Source organism: Fistularia commersonii, chromosome 7, assembly GCF_037954325.1.
Source record: "Fistularia commersonii isolate RoL2024-O1a breed Wild chromosome 7, RoL_Fcom_v1.0, whole genome shotgun sequence".
Classification (NCBI taxonomy): Eukaryota; Metazoa; Chordata; class Actinopteri; order Syngnathiformes; family Fistulariidae; genus Fistularia; species Fistularia commersonii.
The window spans coordinates 16,863,244-16,883,159 of NC_141290.1; the positions used below are offsets into that span (position 1 = coordinate 16,863,244).

At 38.6% G+C, this 19,916-nt stretch overlaps 1 protein-coding gene across 1 annotated transcript; it reads right to left on the reverse strand.

The window, feature by feature from the left end:
* Positions 1-593: 593 nt before the first annotated feature.
* dennd6a (DENN/MADD domain containing 6A) lies at positions 594-18,274 on the reverse strand. Its single transcript, XM_086150108.1, has 19 exons — positions 17,926-18,274; positions 16,403-16,441; positions 16,163-16,205; positions 12,495-12,607; positions 12,299-12,379; positions 11,183-11,288; positions 10,111-10,190; positions 8,931-8,990; positions 8,698-8,753; positions 7,998-8,120; positions 7,746-7,841; positions 6,910-7,004; positions 6,114-6,179; positions 5,875-5,939; positions 5,091-5,180; positions 4,811-4,974; positions 4,585-4,687; positions 4,289-4,363; positions 594-3,683 (listed from the first exon to the last, which is right to left on the reverse strand). The coding sequence occupies exons 1-19, from the start codon at positions 18,154-18,156 to the stop codon at positions 3,552-3,554; spliced, it is 1,818 nt and encodes a 605-aa protein (XP_086006234.1). The 5' UTR covers positions 18,157-18,274; the 3' UTR covers positions 594-3,551.
* Between the last annotated feature and the right edge of the window lie 1,642 nt (positions 18,275-19,916).

The following is a 19,916-nucleotide window of genomic DNA, read 5'->3' on the forward strand; positions in this document are numbered from 1 at the left end:
TTCAAGTAGGTTGGAACATGTCAAGAAAAGTGTCAGGGGTACTTTGCAATAGAAGACTATCAGCCAGAATAAAAGGAAAGGTGTACAAGAGAGACCAGTGATGCTGTGTGGCCCAGAAAGCAACTTTTATGAAAAAAGAAAACTAATGAGGTTTTCTAATATGATGTAGCCAGTTGTCTAATCTGTTAGACTGATCTAGGTTTTGTTGTCTTTAAACCATTTATCATTTTAACCAGCTGCTATAAATCGACACACGTTAACACGGATCCCATTTAATGAAACAGTAGTCATTGTGCTTTGTAGTTGGGTCAAAATACATGGAGTTAGCAATTCTTTACTGGTAAGAAGATGACTATATGGAAAAATTGATCCCACATCTGCTTTCAAAAGACATCTGATGTAATAGCAAAAATAATAATTGTACATTCTCAGTGCATTTTGCTTCATAGCCATGTACAAAACTGTTATTTATCATAGATATCAAAAGTTGAAATATTTTTTTGAATATAGAACCAAATGACTTTTTGAGCAACTGTCACACTCATAAAACAGTTAACTGTGAAAATTCAACAAAGGGCCATAAGTCCCATTCCCACTTTTCTGAGGTTCCAATTGTTTATTACAAGGATACAGCATCAGTATGACCTGACCTGGAGGCAAAAGGCTGTGCAGTGTGGGGTCATTCTTACAATGTATCTCGAACGGTTGAGGATGTAAAGGGTAATACATATAGGAGCAGAATCATTCAACATGTCCAGCTGGGAAATTACGACTTTCAATGGAGTCGAGCGATATCATTCAAAGGACTGTTACCGGCAGAAAGAAAGAAAAAGAAAATAAAGTAGTATTACCTGGTGTGTAGAGAAAATGAGCGTCTGTCAATGCTCCTGTCCGTAAGGCACTGGTATTATTTGAACTTAAATCATGACACGTTTCCAACTTCAAATAACCAACTAAAAACCTTTTTTTTTGTTTTTTTGTTTTTTAACCAGCCGACAGCAGTGGGTGTTACTTGTTAATTGAAAAAAGAAAGAAAAAAAAAGAAATGTTCAGAATTAGAGACTAATTTCTTGTGATCAAAAAGAACTGATACATGATAGATTATGATTAGAGAAATCGAATACGTCAGACAAATGAATAAAAACAAAAAATCTCAAAGTAATGACATTGATGGGCAACGATGACAGTAAATGCCACCACTTTGTCTTCATTTAGAGTTAAAAAAATGCTAAATGTTTAATTTACTTTGCAGCAACTATGAAAATATCAAGTGATCAAAACAGTACTTGATTCAACTGGAAAATGTTTGCACAGTGGGTTTCATGGATGTGGTCTTTTTATGCCGCCCACCCCCAAAAAACACGCTCCACAGGCCTCTTGTATGCAGTGTGGGTTGTGGAAATGTCTTGACGACTAATGACGTATCACCAGTTTCATGGCTCTGGCAAGAAGGAAAAAGGGTTTTGAACAGACATTGAAAAAAAAAAATGAAAAGGACAGGAAGCAAACATTTTACATTCAAATCATTAGATATTTTTTAATCTGACAAAAAGAAAACGCATGTTTGAATATGAAATTTAAGTAGAAATTTAGTGGAAGGTTGTCATCATGACGGAAGGACAAAAGAAAACCCCCCAAAAAATCTGTATGAAATTTATACACTGATCAGCCATAACACCCATCAGTCTGATTTGGTGGGGGTCCCTTTTTTGCCACCAAACAGTTATGGGACATTGTGACACACACTCCATCAGATATGTAATATTCAGCTCCACAACATTAGCAGCTGATGCCTTGACTCCTGGAAGAAGATTTCAGCTCCATTTTCTGGAGCAACTACGGGAGGCTGGGGCAGGAGCTGCAGTTCTGGAGAGTTGGATCAAAGAAAGTCGTTCATGTTCTTACGCTTGCCCACTTTCAGAGTCCAACATATAAAATTGAGGAATGAAAATGTTCATTGGCATCATCCCACCATCTGGCCTGCCTGTGGTCACCATGTTGTGGCTGATCAGTGGATATCAAACAAGAAGAAAAAAAAAAAAAATAGATAAAATTTCTCAGTTGGACCCACCATCATAATTTATATCCAAAAATAAAAACAAATCAAATACTCACTAAGTGGTTTAGAAGATGTACTAAAAGTACTGATACAGTGTATCTTAATCTTTGCTTATTTTATTTTTTTCTTTGCAGCATTATTTTATTTTTGTTAGTACTTTTGAAATGATGACTTTGAACATTCTCCCCTGAAAAGTTTCATGATATTTTCACAAGTCATCAGGCAAAAGAAATATCTCAGTCCAATGGGGCTCAATACATCACGGAATTTAACAAAACAGTGACAATCGAGTTTCTGATTCACTCTGTGAAGAATGAAAACTACCCTGCTGAACAATCCATAACATTTTCAAGTGCAAGATAATTTAATCGCCAAACAACAGTGTCTATATTGCAGACTTGGGGGGGGGGGCTTTGAAGAGTGATTTAGAAGTCTTAACATTTTTCCAAACAGCATTGAAATCCTGGACCTGGAATTTTTAAGCACAAGTGTTTGTTTTTAATCATTCCTTTTCACCTGGACAGAAGGTTTGATATCTTCTCTGTCACACACACACGCACGCACGCACACACACACACACGCACACACACACACACGCACACACACACACACACAGAAGGCATTCTGTAATGATCCGCTCCAGGGAAGTCACTTTGACAGAACACAAACAAAGAACCATTTACTGCAAGAACAGTTATTGCAGGATTGCTGGTGCTTAATATAAATAATCCTCTATGTGTGTATGTTTCAATTAATTTTCTAATAAAAGTTCATCATAAAGCACTGCTTGGCTTTGCTCTTCCCAGCTTGTTTGCATACAAGTGTGTGTGTGTGTGTGTGTGTGTGTGTGTGTGTGTGTGCGTGCGTGCGATGGCACACTGGTATGTTCAGCAATGAAGTGCACTTCTAGGAACATTTACAAAATAAAACTGGTAAATGGATGAAACAGTTAAAAGTCAGTTCTGCCTGACTGCAGCAGTCCATCGTCAAGTTAAAAAAAATACTAGTTAAAAAGGAGTAAAAACACTGATGGTTAAAATGTCAGCCAGAGTCATCTTCCCGGACTGGAGAGAAGTCCTCTGTCTACACCAGCAGTCAAAGAAAGTGACGTAAATTTGGTTCTCCTGGATTCAAAATGAATCCTTACTAGTTTAAATCTGTGTGACGAGAAACATCCTCCAAGTATATTGATGCTGCCAGGAAAAACCTGGAAAGGTAGTGTGCCGGTCTGCTCGATACCTGTGATCGCCGAGACGCAAGCCGCTTGAGGAAAAAGTGGTGTCAGACGTCAATGGTGAGAAAACAGAAACTTGCTGCCTTCTTTCCGAGTGACCCCGAAATTGGGAAAACCTCCAACCAATCCGCGATTCCAAGTCTGCGTAAACAAGGGGGCCCTCCGCTCTGGAATGGAGCCCACGAGAGATCTGCTATCCCAAATACTTGAAAAAAAGCTCCACCTGGGGGTTGGGGTTGCAAACTGAGGGGTTAAAGGTCAGGGTGAGGAGGGCTTGTGGAGGATGCCCTGCAGGTCTTCTGGTAAGGCCAGGATGACGGCTTCAATGTGGGCTCTCAGTTTGCTGAGCGTCGCAGGGCGCACTGGTAGCTGCTCCCGCTCCGCCTGATTCTGCAGCAGAGAATAAAGGGAGATCAGACTCCATATTATAGTAATAAAATGTCTCCTCCTAAAAGGAACACATCTACATTCCACAGAATTCATCTACTTGTTTTACTGTAAGATGAGAAGATAGAGGCCCTTCTCAGAGTTCCGAGCAAGAAGATATAACCCCCCCCCTTAAATGTAGTTTAACATTGTGAATAGTAAACAATGGCCAAATGAGTGTGATGAAAATTTGAATTTGGGTGGCACCTGCCCAACTCGACTGGCCGATTTTGAAATTTTTTTGCTCAAGAGATGACAAAGCAAGAATTTACATGATGTAAAAATCAAAATTATATTGTTACCTTGGAAATAGATTCAATGGCTTGGATGTACTTGTTATTTCAATAAGATAAACAAATATTTTGCTGTTCGAAAGAGTTAAGCAAGTATTTGATGACTTTTGAACCCGATATCCTAGACGATCATTGACCAAGCTAAGCTTAATGGTGGGTGGTGCAGCACACAGAAGAACATCTGCCTGCTCCTCTTACGACCAGAATCATGGCAAAAATCAGTATGAGATACTGATTATGTGATGAAAGAATGCCTTTAATTGAAATTGTACCAACCAGCTTATCCTTCAGTTTGAGAACAAGATCGACAGCCTCCACTTCCGTGTGCTTTTGGATTCTCTCTTGCAGGTCCTGCAAACACGTTGATAGATACACATTATTAAACACCTGGGCTTTTGGACACTGGTTTGTCTAAATCACTGACAAACCCAACCCACCCAACCCAACCCAACCAGACCCAGAGACACAAATCTAATTTCCAGAATGTTCTCACATGTCTAGGTAATCCAGATTAATCGGGGTGTCTTTAACCCAACCTGTACTTCACAAATCTCCTCTCTCTCACACCTCACCTCTTCACACAGGGCCTCAAGGTGAAGCGCCTCCAGTTTCTGGGTCATTTCCTTCCTCCTGTTGCGGAACCAGCCGTCAAAGTTGGGTGACTTGAGGAAATGCCTTCAGATGCAGGGGACAAAGAGGGCATGATGCCTAGTGTAACTAACTCTTGCTATCATACACATGACTGAAATGCAAAGGAAAAAAAAAGGAACAAGGAGGACACTTTGCTTGTGTTTGTACCTATAAAGTCCGATCCAGTCTCCTTTGAGTCTGGAGGTGAGCTGCGGCCCAGCTTTCTCGAGTGTTTTCATGAAATCCTGCTGGACAAATGGTCGCAGCTGAGGAGGACTCTTCCAGGGACTGATAGACTTTTGTAGGGGCATCAGACTCGCAACGTACCGCTCCTGTTATACAGACCGACTTCATTTTACTACTTTTGTGGTCATTTGAAAAACTGAGGTGACGATCTCTGGCTCATTTTTATGCAAAATGGTATCTTGGTAAAATTACTGGTTATTACCAAGGGAATGATGAAGCTCTGCGTTAGCTCCAAGAAGTAGCGTCTGAGAATAGCATTTTGGGCTGCTGACGGTCTTTTCTGTTGAACACCCTGAATGAAGATAAACAACATGAACACTGTAAACACACTCAAGAACATTTTTGTCCTGGCTTAACAGTAGGAAGTGCAGCTATTTTCATAACTCCATAATCTCAGAATGAATCTATACTGGACAAAATACAGAGATAATATCAACCCTGGGAACAAACTTAATTTATTCATTAAATGTGACACTAAGCGAGAGCGCCACACATTTATACACCTCTTGTGTAAATTGCGGTTTATTGTTCACCACTGTCGTCAGTTACAACACACTCACTGCTAAAAGCAGAAGACCACTTGCCCGCTTTTGTTTACATTCTTTAATTCCCTGCAAACCACGTAGCATTAATTCATCTCTCATTGTCCAATCCTGTGTTTATAAACTTAACCATGATTGTCAAGATTTCAGAAAAGGTGTTTCTTGTGAAAATTTGCAAAGCTGTTTTCAGCCAATTCATTCCAATATAAACACAACCTACAGCAGAGCCTGAGGTGAACCTCCTGACAATGTGGTTGATACGCAGTGCCTACATGAAGTGGAGAACCCCCGAAAAACCACATCTGGTTGCCTTGTAATATCAAATACTGAATTTGTACTCCTCCTTTCACCGATTCCGTGACTGGCGCTCGAGGTGAGCCTTGATTTCAGACAATTTTTATTGCCTTGGTGAAAGGTGAATTTGTTGGAGAGGGCTGATCTGACCTTCTGAAGCTGTTTGATGATTTCCTCATCTTTGTTGAGGTATGGCTTATAAGCGGTATACACACCTGCAATAGATACATACAAAGTTTAAGAAATAAAAATTAATCCGAGTGGCTCCCTCTGGTGAAATTAGGCAGGCTGATTACTTGGGGGAATTGTTTTGCGGAGGTGTTCTGTGAAAAAAATACTGCAGTATCCAATTTAAAAAAACTAAAAACAAACAAACAAAAAAAACTCACCAGGTTTGGAGTCAAGTGTTTTAAGGTTTTTCAGTTTTTTCACTTTCATTTGTTTGGCCATCTCTCCTGAGAAGGCCAGAAAGGAAAGACAGACTTTGGTAAACAAATTTGAAAATATTTCAATTACATGGTGAAAAAAAATAATAATTTGCTTTATCATACTCCAATCTATTTTTGGTATTCTAATGAGTTTTACAGCAACAACAAAGTGTTTGTGAAATCAAAACAATGTCAGGCAATAAATGTGACATCTGTACTTCACTTCAGACCAATGATGTCTGTAACATCACTGTAACATTCAGGATTCTGGTTTGCAAATGGCTGCAGTCAGGATACTTATAATGCATACTTATAATTATTGAGGCTGAAGTTGCTGTTTCTCTTCAATATATTCATCACTTTAAGACAAAGTGATATTTACAGGTTTCCTATACCTCTGGTTACATTAGACGAACTACTTGAAGGGTTTATGTAAATCTAATGGAAATTTAAGACCAGTTGTAATCTTAAACCCTGGAAAATATTTCCCCATATAAGAAAGAGATGAGAGGAAGCTTTAAAAAAAAAAAAAAAACATTTAAAAGTAAATGACAGTGGGATGGAAAAAAGGGCAATGCAATTTTAGGAGACTGGACCCACAATCAAAGGTTGCAAGACTGATTGTGTTTCTGACAACTGAGCTGTCTAATTGGGTGGGTCGCAAAAAAAGGAAAACTATCCTAATATTTAGTAACTATATCAGCAGAAATTTTGATTTTGGTGCGGTGGCATTATAAAAAGCAGCCATGGACCTTACCTGCTTGCTTCATGTCACCAATGCGGATAATGTGCGGCCAGTGCTGCAGTGTTTTGGCAAAGAAAGGATTGGTCACTCCCAGAATGACAGATGGTCTGAAAAGGAAGAAAACAGATATAGTCCGATGTGATTTAGCAACAGATGATTAATGATTCTTACTTCAGAATGATCCCAATTTCCTCCACCCAGAGAGGCAAATGACTTATGTTTAATAAGCCATTTGCCATTATTATGCATCATTAATCATACCGATTGACAACAAAACGATATCTGAATGAGGCGTGAAAAAAAAAAGGACTGGATTACCCCAAGTGGCAAAGTTGGGCAAGAAAAAATGTCACTGTGTGTGTGGATGGGTGCAGTGCACTTTTTCCTTCAGGAATGTAATTTTTGTCTGGCAACGTTTTCAATAATTGCCTGCCTTTTCACTGGATGTTTAAGGGGTCTGTGTCTCCGTTGGGAAATCTCTTCTTGACACTCGTGACTCATTTGGACCAAAGTTGACTGACCATGAGGTTAGAATAAGTGAATGAGACCTCGGGCAATTATAGCACCCCCTCACTGTCTCAGCCGGTCTAGCATACAAACACAAACCACGTGTCTTTGCATGTAGCTTTTTAATATTTAGTGCGCTAGTTCAATTTTCCAGGTTCAGTGACCAAAAGGGAAAATCTCAAGAGTTCTTCATAGCCTCTAGCGCTTTTTGCCCTGACTGGGTACAAAATGACTGGAACTTTCTAGATTAACAATAGATGAACGCATTTTTGAATCTGCTGAACATTTCAATCACAGGGTGGAGTGAACATTGTGTCCGAAGTTGGGTTCAGTTTACTCACGGGGCCTGCGTCCTGGTGGTGTACTCCTTAAACTCACTGTCGTGAATGGTGAAGTACGGTCGGAAGTCGCTGCAGTAACGCAGGGGGGAGATACAACTGTAGAGAGAGAATGTTTACTTCAGAAACCGCCATCGACATTCAGCGTATAGCAGGATGTACAGGAAAGAGGTTAGACTGGCAAACTCTTCTTTGCGACGCAGCAACTCAGGATGCATGTGAATTATCTAACAGCAGAAATGAACCTAATCTCACCTGACCAGAGCCAGCACGGTGTCAGATGACTCGGCTGGTGATGGCGCCATGACAACCAGCGCCTCACCGAGCAAAACAAGCTCCCAAAGCATCTGGATGTGGAAGAAGACTGGGTAAAAACACCTGCAGAGAAAGAGAGACAGAGAGAAAGAGAGAGAGATGAGATGAGTCATTGGATCCTCAGTGGAGAAACTGCATCCATGTTAGTCAGTAAACAAAACTATTGCGATATACATATATCACACCCTGTGGTTGAATAATAACTTGGTAACCAGGCTGGTTCATGCTAAGTAACAGTTTAGGTTGTCCCCTAAAAGACGAAAAGGTCATTTGAATGACTCAACTACATAATTCACTTGAAAACAGACAGACATAATTTTATGAATAGAGAAATAACTTTAAGCTTTAGCTTCTTATTCTCCTCCAAAAACCTGTTCAGACACAGCAACATAATACCAAACAATCACTTAAGTTCAAGGATGGTTGTTTTTGAAGTTATCAGACTTCCCACAAACAGTTCTGAAACTTTATTCCCCCTTCAAACATACACCAGGCAAAGGCATCATGCACCACTGGAGGAAAAAGACCCTAAAATACAACCATAAACTTGGTGCAATGCCACGCATGGGCAGCAGGTGGTGACAGACTTTTGCATGTACATGTATCGGTGCGATTACCGAAGCCTGCAGCGGCAGCTCACCTAAACAAGTCCACCTCGTGTATGGTTGGCAACACGATGGACACCAGGCTGTCACTCTGGAACAATAACACAAGCAAAAAAACGCTTCAAAAATTGAGGGTGTAGACAATTTTGTAAGACATTTCAACAGATAAAGAATGGGTACTGACTGGTGCATGTGTGTTTGTATGTGTAAGATAAATGTCTATTTAGGGTTGTTAAAAGTTGACTGTGTCCTGAATGTGTTTGATCACCTGGGCAGACTGGACCAGCTGTGAAGTTCCTGGTTTGTCGTAACAAGTTGGGATGCGTACCTGCAACATACATGTGTATGCGAACACAAACACGCTAATGAGTTTTGTACTTCCTTGATCGTCAACATGTCAGCACATTACAAGAACTGTGATTGCAAAATAGGTATTTTCTATGATCAAACATGCGCAGAACATCCGCAGCCACTTTTGTGTTGTGAAATTGTTGAAGAGGTGCAGGTGAATGAGCATATTGTCTTTTCTGACAATATGCTCATTTATTCAGTTATGGTGATAGCTGGTTTGAATTTTTTAAGTGAGCAGGCTGAGATTTTACTATGATTATGGGCTTCAAGTAATGAAGTGGAGGCATTGAAAGTATAACTACCGATGAACTTAGACTGACAGAAACAATGAATACATCACCTGGCCTATTAAACTATACTTATTTCAACCTTTTAGCCATTTGAATGGCCTAGATGAGATGCAAGATTTAATTATTTCATTGCCAGTCATATGCTGACCAAAATGTTTTCAGGGAAGACAATTGTGCTGCTAATCTAAATCTCAGTTTAAGAACGCTACGTTTTCGGCAACACCGATCACCTATTCATAGAAATTAATGAATGCACCACATCCATTTTTAATATATCCATTATACTGGCTCACTACTATAGGCACACTAAATAAACTTATTTCTTGCTGCAAGGTGGACTGCCAAAACAGATAAAAGTTTACACTAAAAAATGTGCTGGTTAATGAAAAATTAAATGTTGAAACATAAACATTGTCTCTTCGATGAACAAACAGAGAGAAATCTAAATATAATCTAAAAGGAACATGAACTAAAATAATATAAATGAAAAAAAGAAATTGTAAATTTAATGTAAATTAAAATGTAATTCAGAATTAAGAAACCACAGGACAATTCATTGCAACCTGTCCTAATCCCTGTTTCTTGCCATTGGCTTAAGTCGAACAGTTATAACCACAGTAGTACTATAAATCAGACAAGTTTCTGATGTGCAAAGCTAAAGCCTCACAAGCGTGTAATGTGCCTTTATATGGGGGGAAAAAAACAATTGAAACATGGAAACAAGAGAGGTTTCTCCAGTCCTTCCAGTTTTAAGGCCTGGCTGTACTTGAGCTTTACTGGATTTCACAAGTCAAAATGAGTTTGTACCTTGATAACCACACCCATAATGGGCAGCGTGAGTATTCTTCCAGGACGGGGTGTTGGCCATCGGTCTATGTCGTTACAAGCTGTAGGCAAACACAACAGAATATACTCAGCATCGAAGTTGACTGTATTTGTGCGAATGGAAACACTCTCACTCAGCAGCCACACGATGTTTGACTGTGAGTGACTCACTTGTAAAGCATCTTTCAACTTTCTTTAAATGTACTTTACAAAGGAAGGGGGTGAGGACAAACTGGTAAAACTCTGAGGAAATCAACAAACTCCATTTAAACCATGAAAATCTAAACTTTCTAATAATTTTCTTGGACTTTATCAGACAGGGATCAAACACAAATAAAAACAGATGTCTCTGCTGACAAGCCGAAAGATTACTCTTCATAAGGTCTTTATTTTCGGGTCAGGTAACTGACCAACTATTCCATCAATTTATCGAGTATTTTGATAGTAGAAGACTGTTTATAAGAGGAGTCATATGTGCAAATGAGATAAAAAGAAAGGTAGCATGAGGAGCGACAACAAACACCACACCTAAAAAGAGGACTCTTCATTTTCTTACAAGTTAATACAAGTCACTCACCTTGAACTAATGTCATTAACTGAGCAAGAACTCATAATTTAAACGTTTCAGAGGGATTATGGGGAGCTGTGATGGGAAAGTATGAAAGTGTTAAATAGCTTTCTATCTTCAAGAACTGGAGTCGGTCAAAATATTCCCAAGTGTTCCAGGACATGTGAGAACGCTGATGTTTATAGGAATTAAGATACGTAGCGTTCATTACAGTACAGTCATTTGGCAGACGTTCATTCATCTTTCATTTCATGATCAAAAATGAGATCATGTGTTGTTCCCAGCCTTGAACGTTCAGGTGGAGGAACATCTGCTACACAGGGGTCAAAGATCACTGTGCCTGTTCAGCACACAACCAGCTTGACCATTCAATTTGGAAATCAGAAGCCCGTCGAAAGAATATAGATTGGTTGATCCAATGTAAAAACTGTGAGAGCAGAGTTCTGGATGTTAATATATCTGTTTGATAGGGTTTTATAAACTCACCAGCCTCAAGACATGGTTCCTGTTTCTCAAAGTATTCTGGGGCCATGATCTTCAACAGGGAGTGGAAGAAGGTTATGTAGGGCACCTTACTGATGAGAACCAGAGACTGGAAGAAAAACAAAAAGACAAAAGCTTTAACAATTAAATACAAACTATAAAGTTTTATGACTTAGCTTTAAAACTGACAATAAATACTTGCTTTTATTATGAATAAATTACTCTGGTTGTTTTTCAATTCAACAGACAGAACAATGTATTTGTAAGAAACTAAACATTTTTACAGGAATTGTAATAACAAAGCATGAGGTAGGTGAACTTGCAGCAGAGTAAGAGAGACGAACCGTGCTCAATTTAATTTGAAATCAGTTTAGTGAGTAGTAGTCCCATAAAAAAAGGGTAAATAGTATATCATTAGACACATCGTGGCAGCTATTCAATTTTATATTTCAATTTGGTAAGTAGTAGAACATTAGTAGTGGTGGGTGTTTACGTAAGCATGCAGGCTGTCGCAGTTATTTTTTTAATCCATTATTAAGAAAAAAAATGTATGATTGTTCTCTGCATCCTCTTCTCTAACACCAACTAAACTTCATGTCCTCTCCCACTCCATTCAAAAATCTCCTCCTCAGCCTTCCTCTAGGCCTCCTGCTTGACAGTTCTAACCTCTGCATTCTTCTACCCATATATTCACTGTCCCTCCTCTGTACATGTCCAAACCATCTCAGTCTGACCCTTCTGAGCTTATCCCCAAAACAGCTAACAGGCTGTCCATCTGATGGACCTATCCATCCTTGTCACTCCCAAAGAAAACCTCAACATTTTAATCTCTGCTACCTCCAGCTCTGCCTTTCGTCTCTTCCTCACTGTCAACTTTAGACATGTCCGAGCCAAGGCAGATGGTCAAAAACAAAATGTTTCAACTGAAAAAAGACTTTTTCCTGTCACTTATTTCATTGATCTGTAGTATCTTTTAAGAATTACAGAGATCTCTAAAATTAACATCCAGCGGCTGCTTGGAAAGAAAATTGAAATGAGATTGAATGGTATAAAAAGGAAAAACAGTAATACTGATTAATTTCAACCTCAAGTTGACTCACACAAACATTATAGACTGACCTTTTGGAAGTATCCTCTCTTCAGAGACTTGTCTCGGACCTGACGAAAATACACATAGCCGTAGTAATGGCCCTGTTCCCTCTGCAACACAACAGAACAGCAAATCCTAAAGAATGCAGCACTGGATGTTTATACACACACGCACGCACACATATATATATATACATACATACACACTTTTTATGTCGGTATGTACCTTCAGACAAGGTGGTGCATCCCTGTCAGTTGTTTCTAGGAAGCAGCCAAGGGATGACTTTCTGTTAGAGCCTTGACGAAAGCGGAAGCAGAACTGGGTATCACCAAGGCAACCTGCAAACAGAGTGACAAAAGGGTTACCAGCGGAACCCACCATTGTGTGATGAAGCATTGCAAACCCGGTATTGTCTTCTAATTGATTAATGTGCTTGAGAAAAAGTTGTGATGTTATCATATTTTATTACTCATTTCAAATCAAACTGTTTTTACACGGTGCCTTTCATACAATTACAATGCTAGAGAAAAATAACAAAATAATAGAATGTATTAGAAAACACTGTCAAAAACTTAATTTAAATGCAACAGTAAATATATAAAGAAAAATGGGAACAATAAGTGATAAGAAATACAATTATTATGAATTAAATATGAATAATTAGTTAAAATATGAAATCATTAAACATTAAAATAAAATCAAAAATTACATTTATAATTAAAATGGTACATCATATTTTGTTTTTCTAAGCATCCATGAAGGCTATTCTAGTATCCTTTTTTTTATATTTCTGTCTGTGATCTACTGAAGTTCTCTCTTTTCCCATACCTATTTAGTTTATCTTCAATCGTCTCCTACCTAAGTATCACTTAGCAGAAACCCCGGGAAAAAAATGCTGGCAGATTGATCCAATAAACCACAGACTTGGATGTGAAACAATCTGTTTCCTCCGGATTTTTGGAAAAACAGGAAGAGGAAATATAAGAGGAAATAGGAAGTACATCATGAGTCACCAACCTACTTTTACCCTCTGCTTGACCTCCACACATTCCCTTGCAGACATGCCAGAAAAGAGGAGTTTGTGTTTACTTTTAGAAAAGGCAGTGTGTGTGTGAAAGTGTATGTGGGTGAGAGAGAGAAAAGATTTTCTGTCTTAACTTTTGCATGATGCACACACTCTTCCATGACATCACAGCTGTATTTGAGACCACCCAGCAGTGTGAACTGACTAGACAAGTTCAAGTTTCTCTACTCTTGGCCTCAATATCGTGACTCAACCCAAACTCCAGAGTGGTAGACACTACTAAATCAGTCTGGAAGAAACTTCAACCAAAACAGACAATGAAATGGAGAAAATGTAATTTTTCTCCATAGTCATCTATGTAATGACTACAGAGAGGTGACACTAAGACCCTCATGTGAAGAGTAAACACTTATATTTGTCCAGAATTAAGTTAATCGGTCAACATTTGGGTCAGATTATGTTGATTTTGTTCATACCTCCCTCTGTCTCTATAATGGCAGAACTTCAGTTTACATCCTAAAAATCAACCTCTGCAGCTGAGAAATCACACATATTTAAATTCTATTTCTAGGAAAAAAAAATAGATAATTTGAAATTTCTTAGTGCCAGGCAACAAGGGGAAACCAAAAGTAAAATATTCATGGGCCTGCTTTTTTCCATATTGAGATAACATAAAAGCATTGAAATCATGCATTCACAACACCCTTCTGTAAGCATGGTTCAGATAATAGCAAAAAGCAAAAAATAAATAATTCTGGTTTCCTTGAAATTCGCTTGTATGTATACATTGATTTCTTGCTAACCTCAAGGTTGATTTTCTTTATGATATGTACAAGCTATTTCATTTTTTGAGCTTTTTACTTGCGTATTCTATTGAAAATACTTCTCTGGAAAATTCGGGTTGGGGGTGGAGGATTTTTTTCATATTTTTACTGTTAAATTAACATAAGATATTCAGCATTTATCAATGCATCAAAGCCTTATCAACCTTTCTAAAGACAACAAGTTCCTTTTTCCACAAAGAAACAAGAATCAAATTTGGTAAATGGGAGAATAATGTCAACTGAGTGATGAGATATTGAAAGATGGCACGGGAGGGAGCTGAGGCTCTCGGATACACACCTGCCGTAAATATAGAAGCCCTGTACGCATTTCGTCCTAATCCTGTCATCATCCTGAGAGCGGCAGGGTCATCAACTCACCCACTTGCTGACTCACGCACGCACGCACGCACACGCACACACACTCGCACGCACACACACACACACACAAACCTAAAAATGTCCATGTAAGCTGATTTTTTCCTGACCTTTTTGTCAACACAATTAATCTTTAAAAGGGTGCTTCATTTTTAAATGACAGGCACAAGCCATGATAGTTACAATACATTTAGAAGGCCCCTGTTGTTTACAAGTTAGAACACGACTGATAAGAGTCAACAACAGCTAAATTCACAATCTGTTTGTCTTACATCCTCCAAGATGATCAATTCTGGCATGTCTTTCTGAAAATCCCATATGTGCACTGGCGAAAAAAAAGTCAGACAAAGTGACAGAGTGGAATCACTTGCCACAGCCTCTGCAGAGGATATTTTGCAGACCCAGGTCATATGCTGCAGATTTCCTTGATTATATCTACACTGGGTTCAAACAAGGAGATCATATCACAGTTTTGATGTTGACTTGAAAAATATGTGAAACCCCCCATGCACACAAAGTTATTTTGGAATTTAAAAAAAGGGAGAGGATAAAGACGGAGACCTACAAGCAAGGATCGAAAAGTCACCCACTTAAAGACATGTAAGTTGCATTGTTGTCCAATCCACTTTATATTAATTCCGATGGGATTTCTCCCTCTGTTTTTGACAATTTTGACAGCCTGGTTGAAACACAAAATATATTTTTCCTTACATACATTGCTGGGTTTTTCACAAAGCTACAGTACAAGCACCCTGCAGGATAAAATAACAAAACAAAGAAAGAGGACGTCATCTGAAACCAAGATTATTTTAAATGACATTGAGGAGGGATCTAAATTAATTCTGCAGACATGATCTTTACAGGAAGTCCTTCCAACATAAAGTGTACCTGATGGAAAAAATCTTGTTGATCTTTACACTTCAGCTTTGACTTTGTAACAGCAGAAGGGGGCAAATCTAAAGATGTTGGGTTGCAAACAGGATATCTGTTATGTAACTTGCCGCAAACCCCAACGTGCTTTGAAAGTTGTCAGTACAATCTTAAATTTGAAACTGTAGAAGGAGCCATGATTAGGGTTTAAGTGTGGTAGTGACTTTTTTAGCTTCATGCACATTCACAACTTCACAGATGTTCAAAGACAAAACTCAGAAATGTGTATATGAAATAATGTACCAGTATCACAATTTTCTATCTGAAATTATTACAGCTGGAAATATTCATTATTTTATCAAATACTAATGAGCTCAGATAGCTCTATATGAACATAGGATACCAACCCTACACTCTGAGACTGCAAATACAAGTAGCAGCTACTGTGTTCTTAAGCAATGTTAATGTCAGCAATCCCCTTTCTGCAGTTTGTGGAACAATGATATGGTCAACTGCTGATTTGTTTCAGCAGATAACACCGATTTTCTTGTTATGCATTCATGAGCATCTCAAAGTTAGAAGGCATTTTCCTTGTGTTTTACTTTTCCATGAAGTACATATACTACTAATTTGTTTTTCATATTTTTTTCATTTACAATATATACCAGTAAACCTCTGTGTTTCAGGTAAATTCTTGCCTGAAAATTCAGGTACAATCAAACACTTGGCTAAGTATTACAGTGGCAGGAAAACAAATAAACTGAGGAACCTTGTAAGTCTAACGTGGAACAGGAACTCACCTGAATTGGAGTCGGGAAAGGAAAGGTAACAAATGCTCGTTTTCTAAAAAAAAAAAAAAAAAGAAAAGAAAAAAAAAGAAAGAAAAGCAAGATTTACTTTCTGACCTTGTTATTGTGTTGTCTGAGGATGATTCATTGAACCACACAGCAAAGACGGACACACAGAATGTCGTAGAGCAACACATGATCCAAGTATTTATTCATCATTTTTAAAATGAAAGTGACCTATTATAAGCTCACCTCTTTTTCTGACAGTTTGGAATGATGTGGGTAAGTCACCTGGAGAAAAATAAAAAGAATAAGAGTTGTAACAACAACAGCAAACTCATTACCATGTAGTTAAAGAGACAAACATTTTATCAGCAGTCATGACAGTTAAACAAGTTAAATAATTATCACAAATAACAAAAATGTCCAAGAACAACAACAGCAATAACTGGCAATATCTTTTTTTGGTCACACTTGGCCACTGTTTCTTGCATGAATTATTTACATTTACATTTGGGCCATTAAATACCTATAACTATCCAAACAAAATGAATTGCATCCTTTTTATTGTGCGATTCATTTATTAAGCGAAGCAGTTCATACTTGTCTTTAAAAACAATAAGCACACAATATGTACTTAATTTCAAATTAAAGTGACAGAAGTCTATGTAACCAGTGGGGTGGATCCCATAATTGTTCTGTATACTCTGCAAACTTGGGCCTGTCGAGCTCCTGTTCATAAACCCTGACAATAACAGTGTATTTTCTAAAGGAGATGCTCTGTGCAGGTCCGGGGTCAAAATTGGAAGTGAAAATCCTCACTTTTCTGTAGTGGCTCCTCTTCTATTTCTTCAGGGAACTTATAATTGCAATGGTATATTCAATAATAATGCTGCTAGGTCACATTTCTGTGTTAGAATTATTGTCTGACTATTTTATCGTTTGTTTATTTATTTGGTTGAAAATGGTTTTTAATTTACCCTTTCCATGCATATGTCAAGAAAAAGACAAACTGTTGTTTTTAAGAATTCTTTGATATTTAATTACATTTTCACAACCTTTCTAAAAAATAAGAAATAACCTATTAATGAAAAAGAAACAGAATAAAAGTGGTAAACAATTAAGTAAAAATCCCCCTCCCAGAAAAAAAAAAAAAAACATTTACAAGACAATACCTATGCATAAGAATTAAAAAGTAACAAAAAATCCACACGTTTTACAATTACAAGGCGATTCCTTTCAAATTAGTTAGCGATCACATGAAACTTGCAAGCAAAAATCTAAAAAGTGGGAGAAGTGTTTATTTATACGATTTATCACTTAATTTACATATTTGAACACCTTGTCAAATGATCAGGATCCTAAAAATGACACCTCGAGACTTGTACACTAATGGGGTTAAACTAACTAATGTAATAGGTGTCTTTCAGCCTAGCTTGCTGCAGTGTGAATAAAATTCCTGTAGCTGAACTTCTGTGCTCATTTTCCTTCTGTTTCTTCCGCCAGGGACAACAATTTTGGCTGAATGTCCATTCAGCAAAACAAACATGGAGGGGTTGCAATTATGAGAAAACATCAGACGCGTACAGATGACATAAAGCAATCACGACCCAGGAAACCATCTTCCCCCCCTTGAACTTTACAATGACTCACATTTAAGCTGCTTAATATAGTGGTTTGTGTGGAGGAGTCCAGGAAATAGTCTGAGCCTCCAATAACTGCTTACTATGGCACTTTTCAGGAACCATTGACTCCGGCATGACCACTCTGCTCACCTCCACCGCCTGTCCAAGCTCCAGGTCGAAGCCCACCACGCAGATGCAGTGCAGCCAGGAGGAGAAGCGGTCCCAGGGCAGCAAGAGAGACCCCTCCGTTTCATCGTCGCCCCCGGGCCCGACTGGCAGCGTCATCTCCTCGGCTGGGGAGATACTGCTAGCGTCCTGGTCGTCCAGGTCCTCCGGCTCCTCGACCTGCTCCCCCAGCTCCTCCGGGCCTTGCAGGGCCATTTTGACGGCCAGGCACGGACACTCACAAGGTCCGGGAAATGTGTAAGGTTCGGCAAAAGTTTACCGGTGTTTCTGTTAAATGTCCCCTTGGGTAACAACAACAGGAGCCAAACCTCTCGGCTAGCACTTAGCCTAGCAGCCGAAGCGTCCGGGCTTGACGAGTTTCAACGTCATGACGTAAAAACGTCCCCGCTAATTGGTTGCATTCAAGACTGCTGACACCTGTCGTTCTAATGTCGTTCACATTTTTTCTTATATATATATATATATATGTGTGTGTATATGTGTGTGTTTATATATATTTGTAATTTATACGTTTATATTATATTCATATCATACATTTTATATATTTATATAATATATATATATATATATACACATATATGTGTGTGTGTATATATATATTTGTAATTTATACGTTTATATTATATTCATATTATACATTTTATATATTTATATGATATATATATACATATATGTGTGTGTATGTGTGTGTGTGTGTGTGTGTGTGTGTGTGTGTGTGTGTTGGATGGTATAATGGTAATAATGTTAAAATACTTGGTAACAGGAAGGTATCACCATTTTATTGAATAATTACTGTCACTGTGCTGTGTTGAATATGATCATGCTTAACTATTTAGAACATAGGATCACCTTCATGTTTTTTTTTTTAATGATGTAGAATGATATGTGTGCTAAGTGTGACATGAGTGATGAAAATGAAAATATGTCTTTGCACTTTCTCAATAGTAGATTTGGGATCATTTTTGACATCACATAAGTTTTACATCCAGTCCTTGTCCAATGTGCATTACAAGAATATAAGAAAGTGGGAGGTGGAAACTTGAAGCTTTCCTTGACACAAAAACAGAGAAACATCTGTTTAGTGACTTCTTCTTCCTCTCTTTTCAGCTTTTCCCTTCAAGGGTTGCCACAGTGAATCAACCTTTTCCATCTAACCATATTCTCTGTATCCTCCTCTCTCACACCAGCTAACTTCATGTCCTCTCCCACAACATCCATAAATCTTCTCTTTGGTCTTCCTTTAGACCTCATGTCTGGCAGCTCCAATTCCTGCATCCGTCTACCAATATATTCACTATTTCCCTCTCTATCCCTAATCACCCGGACCGGCTACCTTCTTTCCATCTCGATCTCTCTGTTTTGCCAACCATTATAAATCATTCTCTCCCTCTTTACTGTCCAACCAAGCATACAAGTCATCTTACGCCCTGTGTTTGGCCTTTGTCTTCACCTTTCACTGTATCTCCCTGTACTCCTGTCTGCTCTCTTCAGTTCCCTCAGTCTCCCACTTCTTCTTTGCTAACTGCTTTCTCTGTGTATACTCTTGCACTTCCTCATTCCACCACCAAGTCTCTTTATCTACTTTCCTCCCGCACGATGCACCAAGTGCTCTCCTACCTGTCTCCCTGATCACATTAGCTGGAGTTGTCCAGTCATCTGGAAGCTCTCCCTGACCATGTATTTCTCAACTCTCAACTCTGACAACCATGCAACACTCTTCCCTTTTCAGCTCTTCCTTGTAACCAGTCATCCAACAAACCACCATCCTATGCTGTCTGGCTACACTCTCACCAACAACTGCTTTTCAGTCACTGATCTCTTTCAGGGTACCTCATCTATACAAGATGTAGTCTACCTGCGTGGTGCTACCTCTGCTCTTATAATTTACCCTATGTTCCTGTCTTTTCTGGAAAAAAAGTATTCACTATAGCCATTTCCATCCTTTTTTCAAAGTC

Bases quoted from the DNA above. Each gene is read 5' to 3' on its own strand.
- dennd6a (XM_086150108.1), bottom strand. From the start codon at position 18,156: ATGGCCCTGCAAGGCCCGGAGGAGCTGGGGGAGCAGGTCGAGGAGCCG. The intron at 12,380-12,494 runs GTACATACCGAC...GTTGTGTTGCAG, and splicing joins ATGCACCACCTTGTCTGAAG to AGGGAACAGGGCCATTACTA. The intron at 4,688-4,810 runs GTACAAACACAA...CTGCATCTGAAG, and splicing joins GACTGGATCGGACTTTATAG to GCATTTCCTCAAGTCACCCA.